Source organism: Prunus avium, chromosome 6 (assembly GCF_965620075.1).
Source record: "Prunus avium chromosome 6, drPruAviu1.hap1.1, whole genome shotgun sequence".
Lineage (NCBI taxonomy): Eukaryota > Viridiplantae > Streptophyta > Magnoliopsida > Rosales > Rosaceae > Prunus > Prunus avium.
The window spans coordinates 3,108,435-3,123,368 of NC_142289.1; the positions used below are offsets into that span (position 1 = coordinate 3,108,435).

The following is a 14,934-nucleotide window of genomic DNA, read 5'->3' on the forward strand; positions in this document are numbered from 1 at the left end:
TGAGATGAGATGAGATGAGATGAGATGAGATGATAAATCGCGAGAGAGAAAAGAGAAGGGAGCTCTTACCAACGTAATGTTGACAGCAGCAGGAGGAGGAAGAGAAGGAGGAGAAGGAGAGGAGAAAGAGAAACGTTGAATACACGCGACAAACACGGGGACGTGATATTTAGGAGATGGCGGTAGCCACTACCTCACTCTCTGCCTTGCCTTGCCTTGATTCACGTGACTCACTCTCATTGCTTTGTAACTTGAACTCCATTTTTTTATTCTCAAGTATATATATTTTTAAATAAAATAAATGAATAAATGAATTGTTTGGTGAAGTCAATTATTTAAGAGAAGTGAAATTTGAAGTGAAATTGTGAATGACATCTATCTTTTCAAAGCAAATGCGCATTTACTTTGTTGGTGCTAATGCATTCAAAAAACTGTTTTGCAGCACCAATAATTAACTAGTCAAACATGGCATTAAGCTGATTTATTAAATTTCGTACTCCTATTATCATTCTTTCTATTTCTCCCGTCATGTTACTTATTAAAGAAGATGAAGAATTGGGAGAATACAACTTAGTGTAGAAGTATTTATCTTCGTAAGAAACTTGCCCTTCAAATGATTAAACGGGAAATATTTTTCACATTCTGATACATTGAAGTGGCGTGGCACAGAGTTACATAAGAGTTTGGGCATTGAACCTTAAATTATATAGGGAGTTTAATGAGGTGAGGTATATGGTAAAAGGTTCTTGGGAGAAGGGGTGAAGCGTGACGGGTACGTGCTGTTCATATGCAAAACCCAATGCCCGCCGCAGCAGAGCAGATGTTAAACTTTAATGTTACAAGTTATAAGTTAATCAAGTTTATGTTAGCCATACGAGGAAGAGGAGGAGAGATGCCATAGTGCCAGTTGGCACTTTTCTATTGGTTAATGATCAAAATCATTGTTGTCCAACAAAGTTGTTTTTGGAGGGAGAGAATTTACAAGCTTTATGCAGAGCCCAACCCCATTGCAGCTTTACCTATAATAACATTGTTATTTGTTATTGCAGGTGAAAAATAAATACCACAGCTTTTTCTCATCTTTATTATAGTCAATCAACCTGGAATAAGTTCGAATTCTCTGATCACACAACCAACACCATAAGATTGTGTAACTTTTGCTGCTTTAATGCCCTGCCTGTGTTGACCCAAAAAAAAGAGAGGCCTGCCTGTAACTTTTCACCGTCTTTCTGCTTTCATGGCTTCAAAAGAAGCTACCTTCATTCTACTTCCATTGTTTCACAAATGACTGAGCTTCAGAAAGAATCTTGTTCAAATTCAGCACAATATCTCAGCAAACATGTGAGGACATTTGGCTCGAATTGGAGCATGATCTCCAGGAAAAATATTTTGAATAAATCAATGCTTTACAAATGTTTCAAAATGTATGTACAAGTTGAGCTTGTTGAAGTCCATATAGATTATATATATGATATATGATACAAAGGCGTGTCACGGATGCTACACTACAGCCAACATATGCCTCTATCAATAGAAAAATGTGGGCGCCTAAAAGGTATTTGCTATATCTTTGTTCCGATTTTCGTCAAACAGCCTTTGCACCCTCAGAAAGTATAACTGCAGATGATTAGTAGCAATGTTAAAATCGTTCATTCAGACTTGACAGACAAGTAAAAACGTTTGAAGATTAATCGAGTCGAACGCATAAAAAGACAAAACTTACTTCGCTTATTGACACTGAGCATCGAAAGAGAAAAGAGTTCTTTGTTCATCTGTTGGATTCAACAACCAACGACAGAACATCCACGCCGCCCCGACTACTGATAGGAGTGACAGCACGGCTAGAGAGCCGAAATGTGAAACATCATTGACAACTATTGCAACTCCTAACATTGTAAACTCTGCCAGGCTAGCAACAGCAACTTCTGTTGTCCCAATAATATTTGCTTTGGACGATGGTATCCCAGTTTGAAGAATCTGTACCGCCACCACATCGTAGGACATGTGTCCCAGCCTTGATAATACCTGCATGCAAAAGGTAGCCGTTCATCAGAGCTCGATGAAAATAAAGGATACAATTAAATGTAAGAAAAGCATGGAAAAAAGCCCATCAACTGTGTTTTATGTTTGGTAAACGAGTACAATGTGGGTGATGCAGGGGCATCCAACTTTTCCGCATGCTTTTGAATCCAACATAATGTCATAAGTCCCATTGTCCAATCAAATCAATAATATGATTTTTTGAGCTGCTCATACCCAACTGTCATCCCAATCACAACCACAGCTGAAGCCAATCTTCCAACCCCACATCTTGTTTCTGAACTATTGAGTCCTTTCTTTGTAAGCTTTAGAATTACAGTTCAAGTTTAATCTATTATCTCATATAGGAAAACAAGAAATAGATAAATGATTCTTACAATCAAACACAGGAAGAAAAGAAGGGGGCTCTGCTGGGAGGAAGATCTAGTACAATAAACAGCAACAGCTGCAGTGAGAAGTGAAGCCTGAAATATTAAACCAGCTGCTCCTGCCTGGTAAAGAAATTCCATGAGATGTAGACACAGAATACAAATTGAAAATGGACTGTAACACAGTAATGAAGCAGATTAGGCAACCTTCAAAATGCCAAGCCGCCTGACCAGGCATGAAGACACAAACGTTGCTGCAACACCCATAAAAGCACATAGTCCACTAAAACCCCCAATGATAGATGGATTTAAACCTGTTAAACAATGCCACGATATCTTGGAGTTAGAATTGGGTTTCACGAATCATGCCAAAGACGACACTTTATCTCTTGATAAGCCAAAAGAAACAAGTATACCCAATACCATGGATGTAATAAACTAAATGCATGAATCAGTAGGGTCACTGACTACTAACTGCTAGAAAGCCCTCTAATGTGCATAATGTTTACTCTTAAATGCATGTTGATGAGATACTTTTTGGCCGAGCTATAGCATGCCCTCAGAACCTGGGGCTTGAATTTATTGAAAATGAAGGTCTTTCCTGAAAAATGCATATAAAAGGTGAAAAAGTATGACAAATACCACTTTGTGTTAGATATGCTGTCATCAAACTGCCTGGAGTGAGTACAACATTAAAATAAAGCAACACATAGGCTAGGCTTGCAGGAAGAACTGGTTGCTGCATGTATTCCTTCCATCCAAGTTTAATAGCTGCCACACCTTTATCCACTGATTGTCCAGAAAATGGAACCAGTCAGTAAAGTTTATTGCAAAAGCAGTTGTCAGATTTACTTAATGTATAAGATAGAAGCATCAAGCTTACATATATCGTTGGTATCAATCAGGGGTCCTTCAGTGGATGCTTTACAACAGGTTTGTGAACATTTAGGGCGGTCAAGAACCCCACTAGAAAGCTTGTTGGTTAAGCACGTGAGAACAATCTAACAAATGGAAATTTATTGTCAACAATGAAAGCGACATTTCTTCAAGCAAAAAAGTCAAAGTGAGCAAGGAGAAGAGAAATTACTGCAAAAGGCAACGACCACACCATTAAACCTCCGGCAAACTTCAAGCATGTTACCGGGTCATACTTAGAGAGAAGAATGCCAAATAGTGATGCTCCAGCTATCTGTAATGAGTAAAAAGTTATCAGACTCAAGCTTTCCTATAAATTATCACCTTTTTTTCTTCAACAAACACCTAACTATCATCTATCACAACAATTCATAAACAATTCATTCAGTGGATTTTAAGAAGAATAACTATATTCTGTATTCAATTTAAGGAATATTTGCAAATCAGATTTCAAATAAAAGGGCAAATAATTCAAAATGAACAACATATGAAAAATCCATGGAGATATTACAAAAGAAAAAATGATCATAAGATTAGAAAATACCTCACAGAGAAGATCAATTCGATTAAGAATGGCATTTGCTTGTGCAAGCGCAATAGGCCTGTTAACTCCTGCCAACTGTTTACACGGCAATTCTAGTTTAGGACAATGACATATTGGAAGGGAAAAACTATGTGTGCATGCATGCGTATGTGAGTGCCCTAATGGAACAATGAAACCTCAAAATAGCAGTACCAGCACCACCCAATCACGCTCCATAGCAACCCCCAATGCTACACCAGATAGCCTCTCTACAGCCCCAGCTAGCACAAGTACAATGAACCAAGGGCGGAGAAGGAGGGATGACACAGAGAGAGGAACAGAATGTGCATGAATTATCATTGCTGCAGATAACAACTGAGCAGTTGCCTGAGAGAAAGAAAAGGTTTGAAGTCAAAAGTTTGGAAGAATTGTCTTGAATACATCTTTGGGTAAAATGAAAATTAAACTACTCACCTGGATAATATTAAGACAGTTATACGCAGGTACTCTGGGAAAATGATCCATAAGTGTGCCAACTAAAGGCCCCCCAGCAATTATTGCAAGCTGTTTTAAATGAAATTGAGCTAGTCAGAAAGTATAGTTTCCTTCCGTTTTGTCCTATATACTTAATTTATCTCAACAGCAACCTTACTAAAGAAACCAATGAATGCTACTGGTAGAAGGCTTGGATATATCAATGCGATAGCAGAGGGCCAAGCAAAATTCCAAAGTTGCTCCACTAAATTCCCAGCTAGACAACTAGCATACAAAGCTGAAAAATTATGTTCTTCAGGTCAGAAATCACCTCAAGGATTCAAAATCACCCACATAAACTATTTTATAATTCAAATGACACATAAAAGACATCTTAGAAAAGACACATTACCATATAATCCCATTGGATGGGCCGGAGTAGCTGCAAGGGTATGCTGCTCCTCTTTTGATAAAACCTAAATAAAGGGGAAAAAAATGGTGACAGGACCTAACAGTAATGTAATGCTTAATGGTAATGAAAAAGAAGAAAAGGTTCATAGAACAGCATTAAACTTACGGGCAGTGTCGTCAGGAGACTATCTACATAAGTGTCTTCAGTTAGTAAACTCAAAGATTCAGTCTCAAGCATATCAGAATTAAGATTGACAATTGAGACCGAGCAATCAGGCTCTGCAGCTGATGTTTCCTCCTGGACCTCATTCTCAGTAGCCACATGGCTGAAGAGTATGTCGGTGTTGGTTATTGAACACCTTGAACTAAAACCATTGAATCTGTTACCCAACCAAGAGGAAAAGACAAGGGGTTACTAATCACATTTCCGTAGTTCTGTCAAGTCATGACCATGGCTTCAGATTTCATTTCACTTTCCTCCAACTCGTAACTGAGAATTCAACGTTTTATGATTTTTTTTCTTTTTAAAAACAATTTTGCCATTGCTTTAAAATGTTAGAACTTAACACTTACAAGGGTGCTTATATACAACACTAAAAAGAAAGTCCGAGTAATATATAACAATCCAAAATTCGAACTTTCTGCACTTCTAGCTAGCAATCAAAAGAACAAATAAGTCACAAACCTTACACAAACTTATCATAAACTCAATTAAAACTCTGACTACGAATTGAAGTCCAATTAAAATGAGTAAGAGCACTAGACTCAATAGAGCGCCAATAATATTTCCTTCACTTTCTTAGCAAACAATGATATAAAACTCAACAAACCAAAAACACAAGCTTTACCTACGAGAACCCACAGATATGTGGTTCAAATTCAACCATCGGCGAGAAGCGATGCGATAACAAATTCGAGAGGAAGGCCGTGGCGGCGCCGATGGAAACGAAGCTTGGCAAGCTGAGAATAAATTGAAGGACTTGAAGGAGAGAGAATATTGTGAGAGAGGGACAGTGCAACCACAACCCAAAGCCATTGCTTCTGTTGCTTCAGGCTCCAAGGCTTCAAACACCAGTTGGGTTCTTGCCCACTCATGCAGCCTCCAAAACTAAACTACCCTTTTGCTCACTTTCTCACTTTGGCTCGGAAAACACAAGCTAATCACAAAGGGTACCTCTCAAAGTTTAAGAACAGACTTAAAGTTGGGTTTTTTTGTGGTTAACTCATAAGTTTGTGTTTCAGAAGAGAGGAATTTGGCGCAGATAAATCAAAATCTTTCTAATGCTTCGAGTATGCCTCACGGAATTGAAGCCAATCACTAATGGCTCAGACTCCATGAACAACTTCGACTCAAAGTTGGGTTTTTGGGGGCTAAACTTTTCTGGGTATCATGAAAGATTGAGGATTTTGGTGATAGAAACTCAATATTTTCAATTATTTTTCTTGGACGTAATTTTTGTGGGTTTTAGCTTGGTTTCATGGCCTTATCCATGCCTGGTGTTTCCTGAACCCGCCGGTTAGCGGACATTTCAAAGTGGTCTTCCTATGTCTCTCATCGTGTGGCCCTAATTTGATGGGTCAGAGTTTGAGGCTGTGTGAGGTAAGAGGGGAGTGTGGGGCCACGTAATTAACTACGTGGACCAATAATACCATGCCATGTGTCATATTTGATATTCCAAATTTCCGCATTAGGATATGAAGCATTTGGTTTGGAATATGAAACATAAGCAGGAGTGAGGAGGACCCTGCAAAGCATACACATTTGATCCATTTCATTGTTGAATTATAATTTCAGCTTATTTTTTTGGCATTACCAACAATTTCTTAGTCCTAGTGGTACTAATATTGGAAGAGATCTCAAAAATACATATTCCCACCCCCAATTGATAAAAAATCCAAGTCACTTTTTGGTTATTAGCACAAGTCCTTCTAAGAGAGGAAAGAAAAATTAGGATTTACCTTGAAAATTTTCAAGTTTCTTTTAAAAAAATTCGGACGAGACCAACATTATATTTAAAATTTTAAAAATATCATTTTATATCAACTAACTTTTAGTCTAATGATATTTCCGTCTTCAATGTTTTTAAGAAAAAAAAAACATATTATCAATCTATAAAAGTTTGTGAAACCCCCTTATGTTAGTGAAATTTAAGGTAAAAAGTAAATTTTGGTTTGAGAGATACTGGTGAGATCAATTCTTGAAGTCTACTTATGATGGTTTACTTTTATTTTTGGTGCCATATTATTGGTGAATCTCTATTTCTATTTCTAGTAACTTGGTGGCCTACCAAGTTGGTCGGTAGTTCACATTTTCCTACATTGGTGCCATCTTAGTGAATCTATAATATTTGTACATGGTTTATGAATTCGAATTACAATAAATCTCTACGTATATACAAACGATAATTTAAATTATTTTAAATTGCTTTGATTCATAAAAAGGGAAATTCAAACTCGATAACATGCATTTTATTTCATTGACAAAAACAAATTACATCCTACATCTGGGAAAATGTACATAAGAATAAAGCAATAACAAATAAGATTTTTCTAGAGTTCATACAGGGGCCTTTTATGATTTTAATCTGCTCTTATAAAAGGGCTTATTTTGGCTGCTTTGCTAACCATCCATCTTGGTCTATGAATTTAGCTGCATTTGTTAAACTTTCCACTTCTTCATCCGATAGCTTCTTCTCCCATGTCACACGTTGGGACAAATCTGCCCCTGGTCCACTACAATTTGCTTCCGAGTATGAAATTAAATCCCTGTTCTATAATTCCATGAAGCCAACCAGCCCTGTGGGGTAATAATATTTTCCATGTATGTCCCAGAAAACAAAACCCTAGAGTGATTGCCATATACCCTTCCCAGATTTATAGGGCCTGTTCCAGATATATGGCAATCTTTGAACACAAACCCAGCTGGGTCGTCTGGACCACCACGACCATTAGCTGTGATATACCCAGGAAACCCTATCACGTCCGTCACTGAAACTATTTGGCATTTCTGCAAACAAATTTGAGTCAATCTAAGAACACTTTTTCTATTAATGTTAATTAATCAAAATAAATATGAGAAAAGTTGAGGAGATTTAACCTCATAAAGTGACTGGCCAGAGCCAAAGATGAAGTCTATGGCACCTTTAATGGTGCACTCATAAAAATAGTGACGGCCTCGGGCATCACTCAATGTGTCTTGCACGCTAAGGAAGCTACACTGATAAAAACTCTGTTTGTCTCCATCGATTGCAGCTGCAACTGCCCAAGTAGTAGGCCTCCCATTGACATCCGCCGTGAAGTCAATACGGTCGTATATGTATTCTGTTGACACAGAATTACGAGAGTTGTGAATATTTAAGACAGAACAAACCACATCAGCTTAAACGAGCACACTTTACCTTGAATATTATATTCTTTGCAATAAAATTATCGGCGTGTGCTATAAATGTAGGACTTGTAACAACATTTCCACCCATATTCATTCACAGGATAGTGATCAAGGTCTCCTTCGAGAATAATGTAGGGTTGTATGTACACTTACACGTAGATGGCATGGTTGATGTGAATACGAGTCCACTGTGAGTTATTTGATGGGATGGAATCAATGGCTTGCTGGACTGTGGTAAAATTTCCATGGCCATTCTTATCAACTATGATGGTGGCGCTTACGAGGACGTTGTCTTGAAGATTATAGCTGCGATTATAACGTGCTTCCAATGCACCCAACAAAACGAAGAGAGACAAGATTGATGCTACAAGGGACTGCATATTAGCAATGAGAACCTAAAGTGTTGTATTCTTGGGATATGAAGATGATGATATTTTTTCATCTTATATAGAAGATGAAAATGGTTCAAACCACTTAGTGCCCGTTTGGCATTGTTTATTTGGGGTGATAAGTGTTTTTTAAAAAAATTTGGGAAGTCCAACCCGTTTGGTAAACTATGAGAAAATCACTTATTGTTAAAAATTGCTGTGAGAGAAAGCTATAAGGGAAAGTAGCTAATGAGTTGCTGTCATTTTCTGATTATGCAGAAATCAGTTTTGAAGAGGCGTTGGGTTTAATGATAATGCAACAATTATTTTCTGATTTTGTTAAAATCAATATCAACAACACTTTTAACAAAAATTTTACCAAACGCCAAACAGCTTTCTCTTACAGCTGATTTCTCTCACAGCAAATCTAACAGCGATTATTTTCACAGCACAGCAATGCCAAACTGGCCCTTAATCTACTCATAAATCTCATATTGGAAAGAAAATTTTCTTCTCATAAACGTGTCAACCCGTTATCCGTTATCCATAAAATCTTCCAGAGTTAATTGGTATTTTTCATACTGATCATAAATATAAATAATCATGTCCTTAATTACATGCCTAGAACACATACTTGCCTTAAAGTTAAATTTTAACTGAAAAAAAGCTAGAAAATTATTTTGGAGGATTTTTATAAATTAACCCAAAATATTTTGGGAGCTTTAGTTTTAAAACACAAAATAGTTTACTAGTTTGGAAGATAGGAATACAATTTCATATAATTAGCATAAGACCAAAGAACAAAATGCAGTACCTAGTTTTACAATAATATCATTAACAAATATTAAAATTACACACAATGTCACTCCTTCTAAGGTAAGTATACTATACCACACGTCCACATTCGGCCAACCGTCACCGCCGGCTGCACGCCGCCGCACACCATCCTCTGCCAACGCCGGACTCCCGCGCTGCCGGCCACCGCCCATCACCATCACCATCACCATCACCATCACCATCACCATCCTGCCATCGTTTGGAGGGGACCAACTTTGTTACCCTTTATTCACCTGTAAAAAAAGATTTTGTGTCATTGAAGGGACTCGAACCTTAACCCTCAAAGGAGAAGGGCTCACTCACAAACCACTAGACCAAACTTGATTTTGTAATATTTATTCAGTTATACAATATTTATATAAACAGTCAACGGTTTAAAAAAAAAAATCATTTCAACACATATTCACGCAAAAACAATATAGATATCAATGATGTAACAAAAAACAAATACTGTAAACTGCAAACTACACTCCAGAGTATGAGGAAAAATAAATATATTAATAAGTGAGGAACCAGAATGGAAAACCAAGATGAAAGTACTAAAATGGAAATTGCGATGCAGAAACGGAAACTGCAATGCATAAATGGAAACTGCAATAAAAAAATGGAAACTGCAATGCTGAGCCTAGGCAAAAATGCTCAGCTCTAAAGTTAAACAAAACAAACAATATTTTTTTTATTCAAGACATGTTGGGAGGGGAGGAATCAGACTGAAGACCACCTAGAATGTTGATGGGTAGATTTTATATTATATATTTAACTATATTCTTAGTATATTTTGGTTAATATTTTGGAAGAATTTTGATACTTTGAATTATATATCCAATATAGAACTTTCAACTCCCTCTGGAGCAAAACATAATCAAATGGATGAATTTTGGAGTAATTCTAGTTGGAGGACGTTCGTGAGTCACTTAGCTTGATCCTATGAAAATTTCAGATTTTTCTACAAAGCAGTTATTTTCTGGCAACAAAATAAAGGAGCAATGCGCGGTGCTAGAATAATGACGTTTTAGACCTTTATTGCATTTTTGGAGCCCAAGATGACCTCAGATGGGTTTGTGGCCTTCTAGATAAGTGTTCAGAACGTTTTTATCTTTAAAACAAGCTATCTTGGGCTGGATTTGGAGGAGATTTGAGGTCAAAACGTGGCTGGGCAGATTGTGGGCAGATTCTCCCAATCCAATTTGGACTTTATGTCCTGTTATTATTTTATTTTATTTAGTTTCCTTGCGGGGATAGAAAAGCTAGGTTTTAGGAGGTATTTAAGTTCTTTTTCACAGCAATTTTTGGGGCTTTTTTTTGGCTTTTGAACGTGACATTGTGGAGAGCAATTTCTAGGGTTTTGGAGTTTTGCAACTTTAAGGTGTTTTCATTCTTTTTCTTCTTAATAATATTTTCCATGATTTCAGTTATGAATATGCGTAACTAATTCTCTTTTGCTAGGGTGAAGCCTTGAACCTTAGCATGAAGATGTAATTTTTATTTAATTGCTTATGATTGATTGCATGCATACTTTGAATTGTTAATCACTGTTTTAAAACTATTTAATTGTCTTAATGCCTAATCACTATTAGGATCTTTAGAAAAGTAATTGGATGCAATTTTGGTCGGAAGGTTCCCTAAAATTGACGCTGGCTTCTTGTGATTAGTAATTGTAATTTCACTTAAGATGAACACCACCTCTTAAGGGTTGCATGGTTTTTCAAAGGGTTTTCACAAAACATAATGAGTCTTTCATGTTCAGATTTGATCCGAACGTCCGGATGGGTTGCATGTTAGATATACGTTCTATATTGGAGGTTCCAAGTATAATATAAATTAGGAAAACCTAACCTTCAAAGTGGCATGTGCAGATCATAAGTAATTGGTAAAAATTCATATGATTGCTAGGTGATGGTGAAACCCTAGTGCTTTTATATTATAAAACTCTTTTCTTTGATCATATTTGTTTTTAATCAACGTTCGTAGTTTTTAGACAATTTTAGAATCATCCTTCTCAGCCTTAATTTCAAGTAGTTAATTAGAGATTGTTTTTACATTAATTACTAAATAATCCTTGAGGAGAACGACCTTGCATGAGCATCTATACTACAATAGCCTTGTATTTTTGCAAGTATTTTCAGTGATTTTAACCCTCTTTGCGCTGGTACTAAAAATCCTATCAAATGTAAAATAGGTTATTCATGTTTTTGTTTTCTGCATTGCACGTTCTGTTTTCTGCAATGCAGTTTTTGTTTTGTGTAATGCAGTTTCCGTTTTCTGCATTGCAGTTTCTGTTTTCTACAAAGAGCAAAAGAGATATATGTAAACGAAAGCATCACTTGGCTCGTGATTTTGAAACAAAGAGCAAAAAGAGATATATGCAAACGAAACACATGCAACCTCCAGATAGTAAACAGCTGCATAATCCAATTTCCGTGAAAAAAGATATATGCAGACGAAACGCATCAGTTGCCTTGCTTTTGGGTAGTTCTACTCTTCTCTTGCCCACTCAATTCCTTATCTGGGCAGCCTATACTCTTCAAGTTGGTGAGGTTGAAGGCCAAGGAAAGAGTAAAAATCCAATTGTAATTAAATGAAAATTGCAATGCAGTTTCCAAAACTGCAATGTAGTTTGTGCAAAACTACAATGCAGAATCTGTATAAAATTTCACTGAACTAAGAGAGCCTGGTATTGCAATGCAGTCTTAGCTAAAATTCATCGTTAACAAGGGAGCCTGGTATAGTATAATGATATAAGAAGATTAGGTTACTTTTTACACTCTTCAACAAGAGGGTACAAGGATCTTTTCTTTAATCACAATAATTCTTTAGCTGTGAAAACCAACAAAGAAGAAGAAAAACAATAAGTCCATTGGAGCGAGTGTCGATTTTAGGAGACCTTTTGATATAAAGTAGATTGCTCTGGGAAAATCTGATACAGGTTCTTCAGATTTAGCACTATGTCTATCAGGGAAAGGTTAATTTGGGTTTGCTCAGCAAGGTATCAAGGATGGTTCAGGGATTTTACAAGTAAATTTTCTTGGTTTCAAGTCTCGTTTTTTGGAAATCAAATCCGTACTACAGAATTGAAATAAGATCGAGATAAAATCCATAGCAATTGCACATCTTCTAGTTCCCCACCCTACCCTAACCAAAACACACACAGGGAGAGTACAAGGATTCTCACCTTCTTAATGCAGTTCCTTTTTTCTCAAATAGATTTAGTTTCCCACCCACAACACAAGAAGCTAGTAAGAGAAAGATTGTAATAAATAACCACAAGTGTCTAAGGCCTACTTTAATTCTTTTTTTCTCCAACAAATGCTAGTCTTAGTTGTATCAAGTTCTATTTAGTTTAGATCATAAGCACTATCACAATTATAAAAACCTTCAAATTTCCTTTTATTTCACAGATTGAAAGGTCTTGGTTAGGATGTCAAATTGATGATGCATTATGTCCTTCAATCTCACAAAGAAGACAAAGGCTTAGTAAATAATTATAAATAATTTTTTTTAAAGAAAGGTTTCTCATAATGATTACTTTATAGTTAATTTCATATAGTAGCAAGTGTGAAAATTTCCTATTCAGAAAAAGAAGTCACATGAAATTTTCCCATGGGAAATGATAATGCAAAAGTAACTACCAGACTGTGATCCTATTGTAGTCCGCAATTCTTTGTTGAAGTTGGCTCCACCATCCAGCCTAGCATTAGCTTGTGACTGCATAGCTCCATTCATGACCATACTATCACGATGATCCACCAAAGATGATGCTGGAGCACTTTCACCTGACGATGAACTGTTCCCCACTCCACGCCACCAAGGTTGGGCGTAGATAGTTGATTCCAGCACAGTTTGGGCACCGTGTTCTATATTGGATCTTCATCTTTAGATTTAGCTGGCATCATTCACCACTTTCTCCTGGAAAAATATAACCATGAGTTTTAACATAAAACAAAAGTAAGGAAGATGAGGAAAGAAACCAAAACCAACTACTGATCAACAGTCATTGCATAGAAGCAAATTACATAAAAACACTACGATAAGTAAATCTGCTTATGCGCATCCGAGCTTTGCGAATCCGCGAGCATCGATCCTCCGATTGCTTCTCCATGGATCGGAAAACGCCTTCTCCGTCGGCATTCGTGACGCCAGGACGAGCCATGGTCGTCATCAATTGCTTCTCCGCCAGAAAACGCCTTCTCCTTCATCTTGCTTCTCCACTGGAAAACGACGGAAGACGCCTTCTCCGCTGTCGATCCTCCTATTGCTTCTCCGCAGGAAAAGGGCTTTCTCTGGCGCTTTGCAATGACCTTCTTAGCCATGGTCGTTGTTGGTGGTGGTTGCGACCTCGTGGACCGTGGTCTTCGTTTAGGATTGAATTCCAAGCTGGGGTGTGATCTGGCTCCCATATAAAATACAAAGGGTAAAAATGTTATTTCAAATACAAATTAAACAAGCTTAAAAAGCACATGGGTAGGGTCATTGGCTTTTAACAAAATAAAATTTAGAACTCATCCACCATATCCAAAACAAAAATAGGTCATGTATCATATGCTAATTACTAAAGTTTTTTTTGTCACTATACACTAATTTTTCTAAATATTGTTTATATATATATACAGGGGACTTCAGTTGAGGGATCCCTCAAATAAGCTTATTTGAGAGACACCCTTGTAAGACCCACTCTGTATTGTATTTCACTAATCCAAACTGTCTATTTCGTAGATACTCATTCAAAGATCATCTCTACGAAAAATCACTTAAATCTAATATCATTAGACCACACTCAATTGAATTATTGAAATTTTAGTACTTTCTTGAAGCACCGTGTTCATTGATTTTGTAGGACACAACTGGATATCGAAACGGTTTCCAATTTGTCTAATTTTTTGCAAGTATGATTTATGAATGTAGACTTAAAAAATCGATGGTTTGGATCGTTGAAAACAAATTCGTAGGGGACCCTAAATGGTATTCCTCAAATAATTTTATTTCTGGGATCCCTAAATAGAAGGAGACTATATATATATATATATATATATATATTTAATTTATTTGAGCTGGAAGCTGAGATTGAGAGGATGGAATCTACACATTAACATATTGGTGTAAGTTGTAACCCAGAAAAAGAAAGAAAAGAAAGCCAATGCATTGATATTTCAAGTCTACTTGTTTTTTAATCTCTGTATAAAATATTGTAACAGAAAAAAAAAAAAAGTAAATATGAGCAAGTACAGAAATTTTTCAATATAGAAAAGGAATAAATTTCGTGCCATTTATATGCATATATATTTGTCTATAAACGGATTCTTGCCTAATATGTTGACTTTGGTAGAAAATAAATACATATGATCAAATAACATTAATATTACAGAATAAAAGTAACGTTTATTCTTAAAAATGGAAAATTGCCACATTGCAGGATCGCGCGGTTTGAAATTTAAGCCATTCCCTGCAAATTTTGCAGCATTTTAATAAGGCTTTTTATCACAAATGGTCCTTGATGTTTACGAAATTATCACGAATGGTCCTTGAGGTTTTTTTGTGACACTAATAGTCCTTAACGTTTGGACTTTTTATCACAAATGGTCCTTGCCGTCAAAAATTCTGTTAAGTGTATGA

The 14,934-nt window shown here is 36.5% G+C and overlaps 2 protein-coding genes and 1 long non-coding RNA gene across 4 annotated transcripts; all 3 read right to left on the minus strand.

Moving 5' to 3' along the window:
- Nucleotides 1-1,350: 1,350 nt before the first annotated feature.
- On the minus strand, nucleotides 1,351-6,285 carry IREG3 (iron-regulated protein 3). Of its 2 annotated transcripts, XM_021965613.2 has the most exons (14): nucleotides 5,580-6,284; nucleotides 4,898-5,111; nucleotides 4,733-4,796; nucleotides 4,494-4,618; nucleotides 4,321-4,410; nucleotides 4,060-4,233; nucleotides 3,868-3,942; nucleotides 3,496-3,597; nucleotides 3,292-3,409; nucleotides 3,051-3,197; nucleotides 2,616-2,722; nucleotides 2,418-2,531; nucleotides 1,724-2,025; nucleotides 1,351-1,617 (listed from the first exon to the last, which is right to left on the minus strand). In XM_021965613.2, exons 1-13 carry the CDS (start codon nucleotides 5,765-5,767, stop codon nucleotides 1,729-1,731), a joined length of 1,815 nt encoding a protein of 604 aa, XP_021821305.1. In that variant the 5' UTR covers nucleotides 5,768-6,284; the 3' UTR covers nucleotides 1,351-1,617; nucleotides 1,724-1,728. The 2 variants fall into 2 exon arrangements, with proteins under 2 accessions (XP_021821305.1, XP_021821306.1); XM_021965614.2 differs by lacking the exons at nucleotides 1,351-1,617; nucleotides 1,724-2,025 and adding an exon at nucleotides 2,032-2,322 and having other exon boundaries at nucleotides 5,580-6,285.
- A 1,049-nt stretch (nucleotides 6,286-7,334) lies between these two features.
- Nucleotides 7,335-9,512, minus strand: LOC110762873 (Pectin lyase-like superfamily protein). Its single transcript, XM_088253955.1, has 4 exons — nucleotides 9,401-9,512; nucleotides 7,829-8,052; nucleotides 7,595-7,738; nucleotides 7,335-7,502 (listed from the first exon to the last, which is right to left on the minus strand). Exons 1-4 carry the CDS (start codon nucleotides 9,510-9,512, stop codon nucleotides 7,335-7,337), a joined length of 648 nt encoding a protein of 215 aa, XP_088110081.1.
- A 3,321-nt stretch (nucleotides 9,513-12,833) lies between these two features.
- On the minus strand, nucleotides 12,834-13,740 carry LOC110762900 (uncharacterized). The gene is made up of 2 exons (XR_002527638.2): nucleotides 13,338-13,740; nucleotides 12,834-13,230 (listed from the first exon to the last, which is right to left on the minus strand). It is a non-coding gene; the product is annotated as an uncharacterized LOC110762900 (long non-coding RNA).
- Between the last annotated feature and the right edge of the window lie 1,194 nt (nucleotides 13,741-14,934).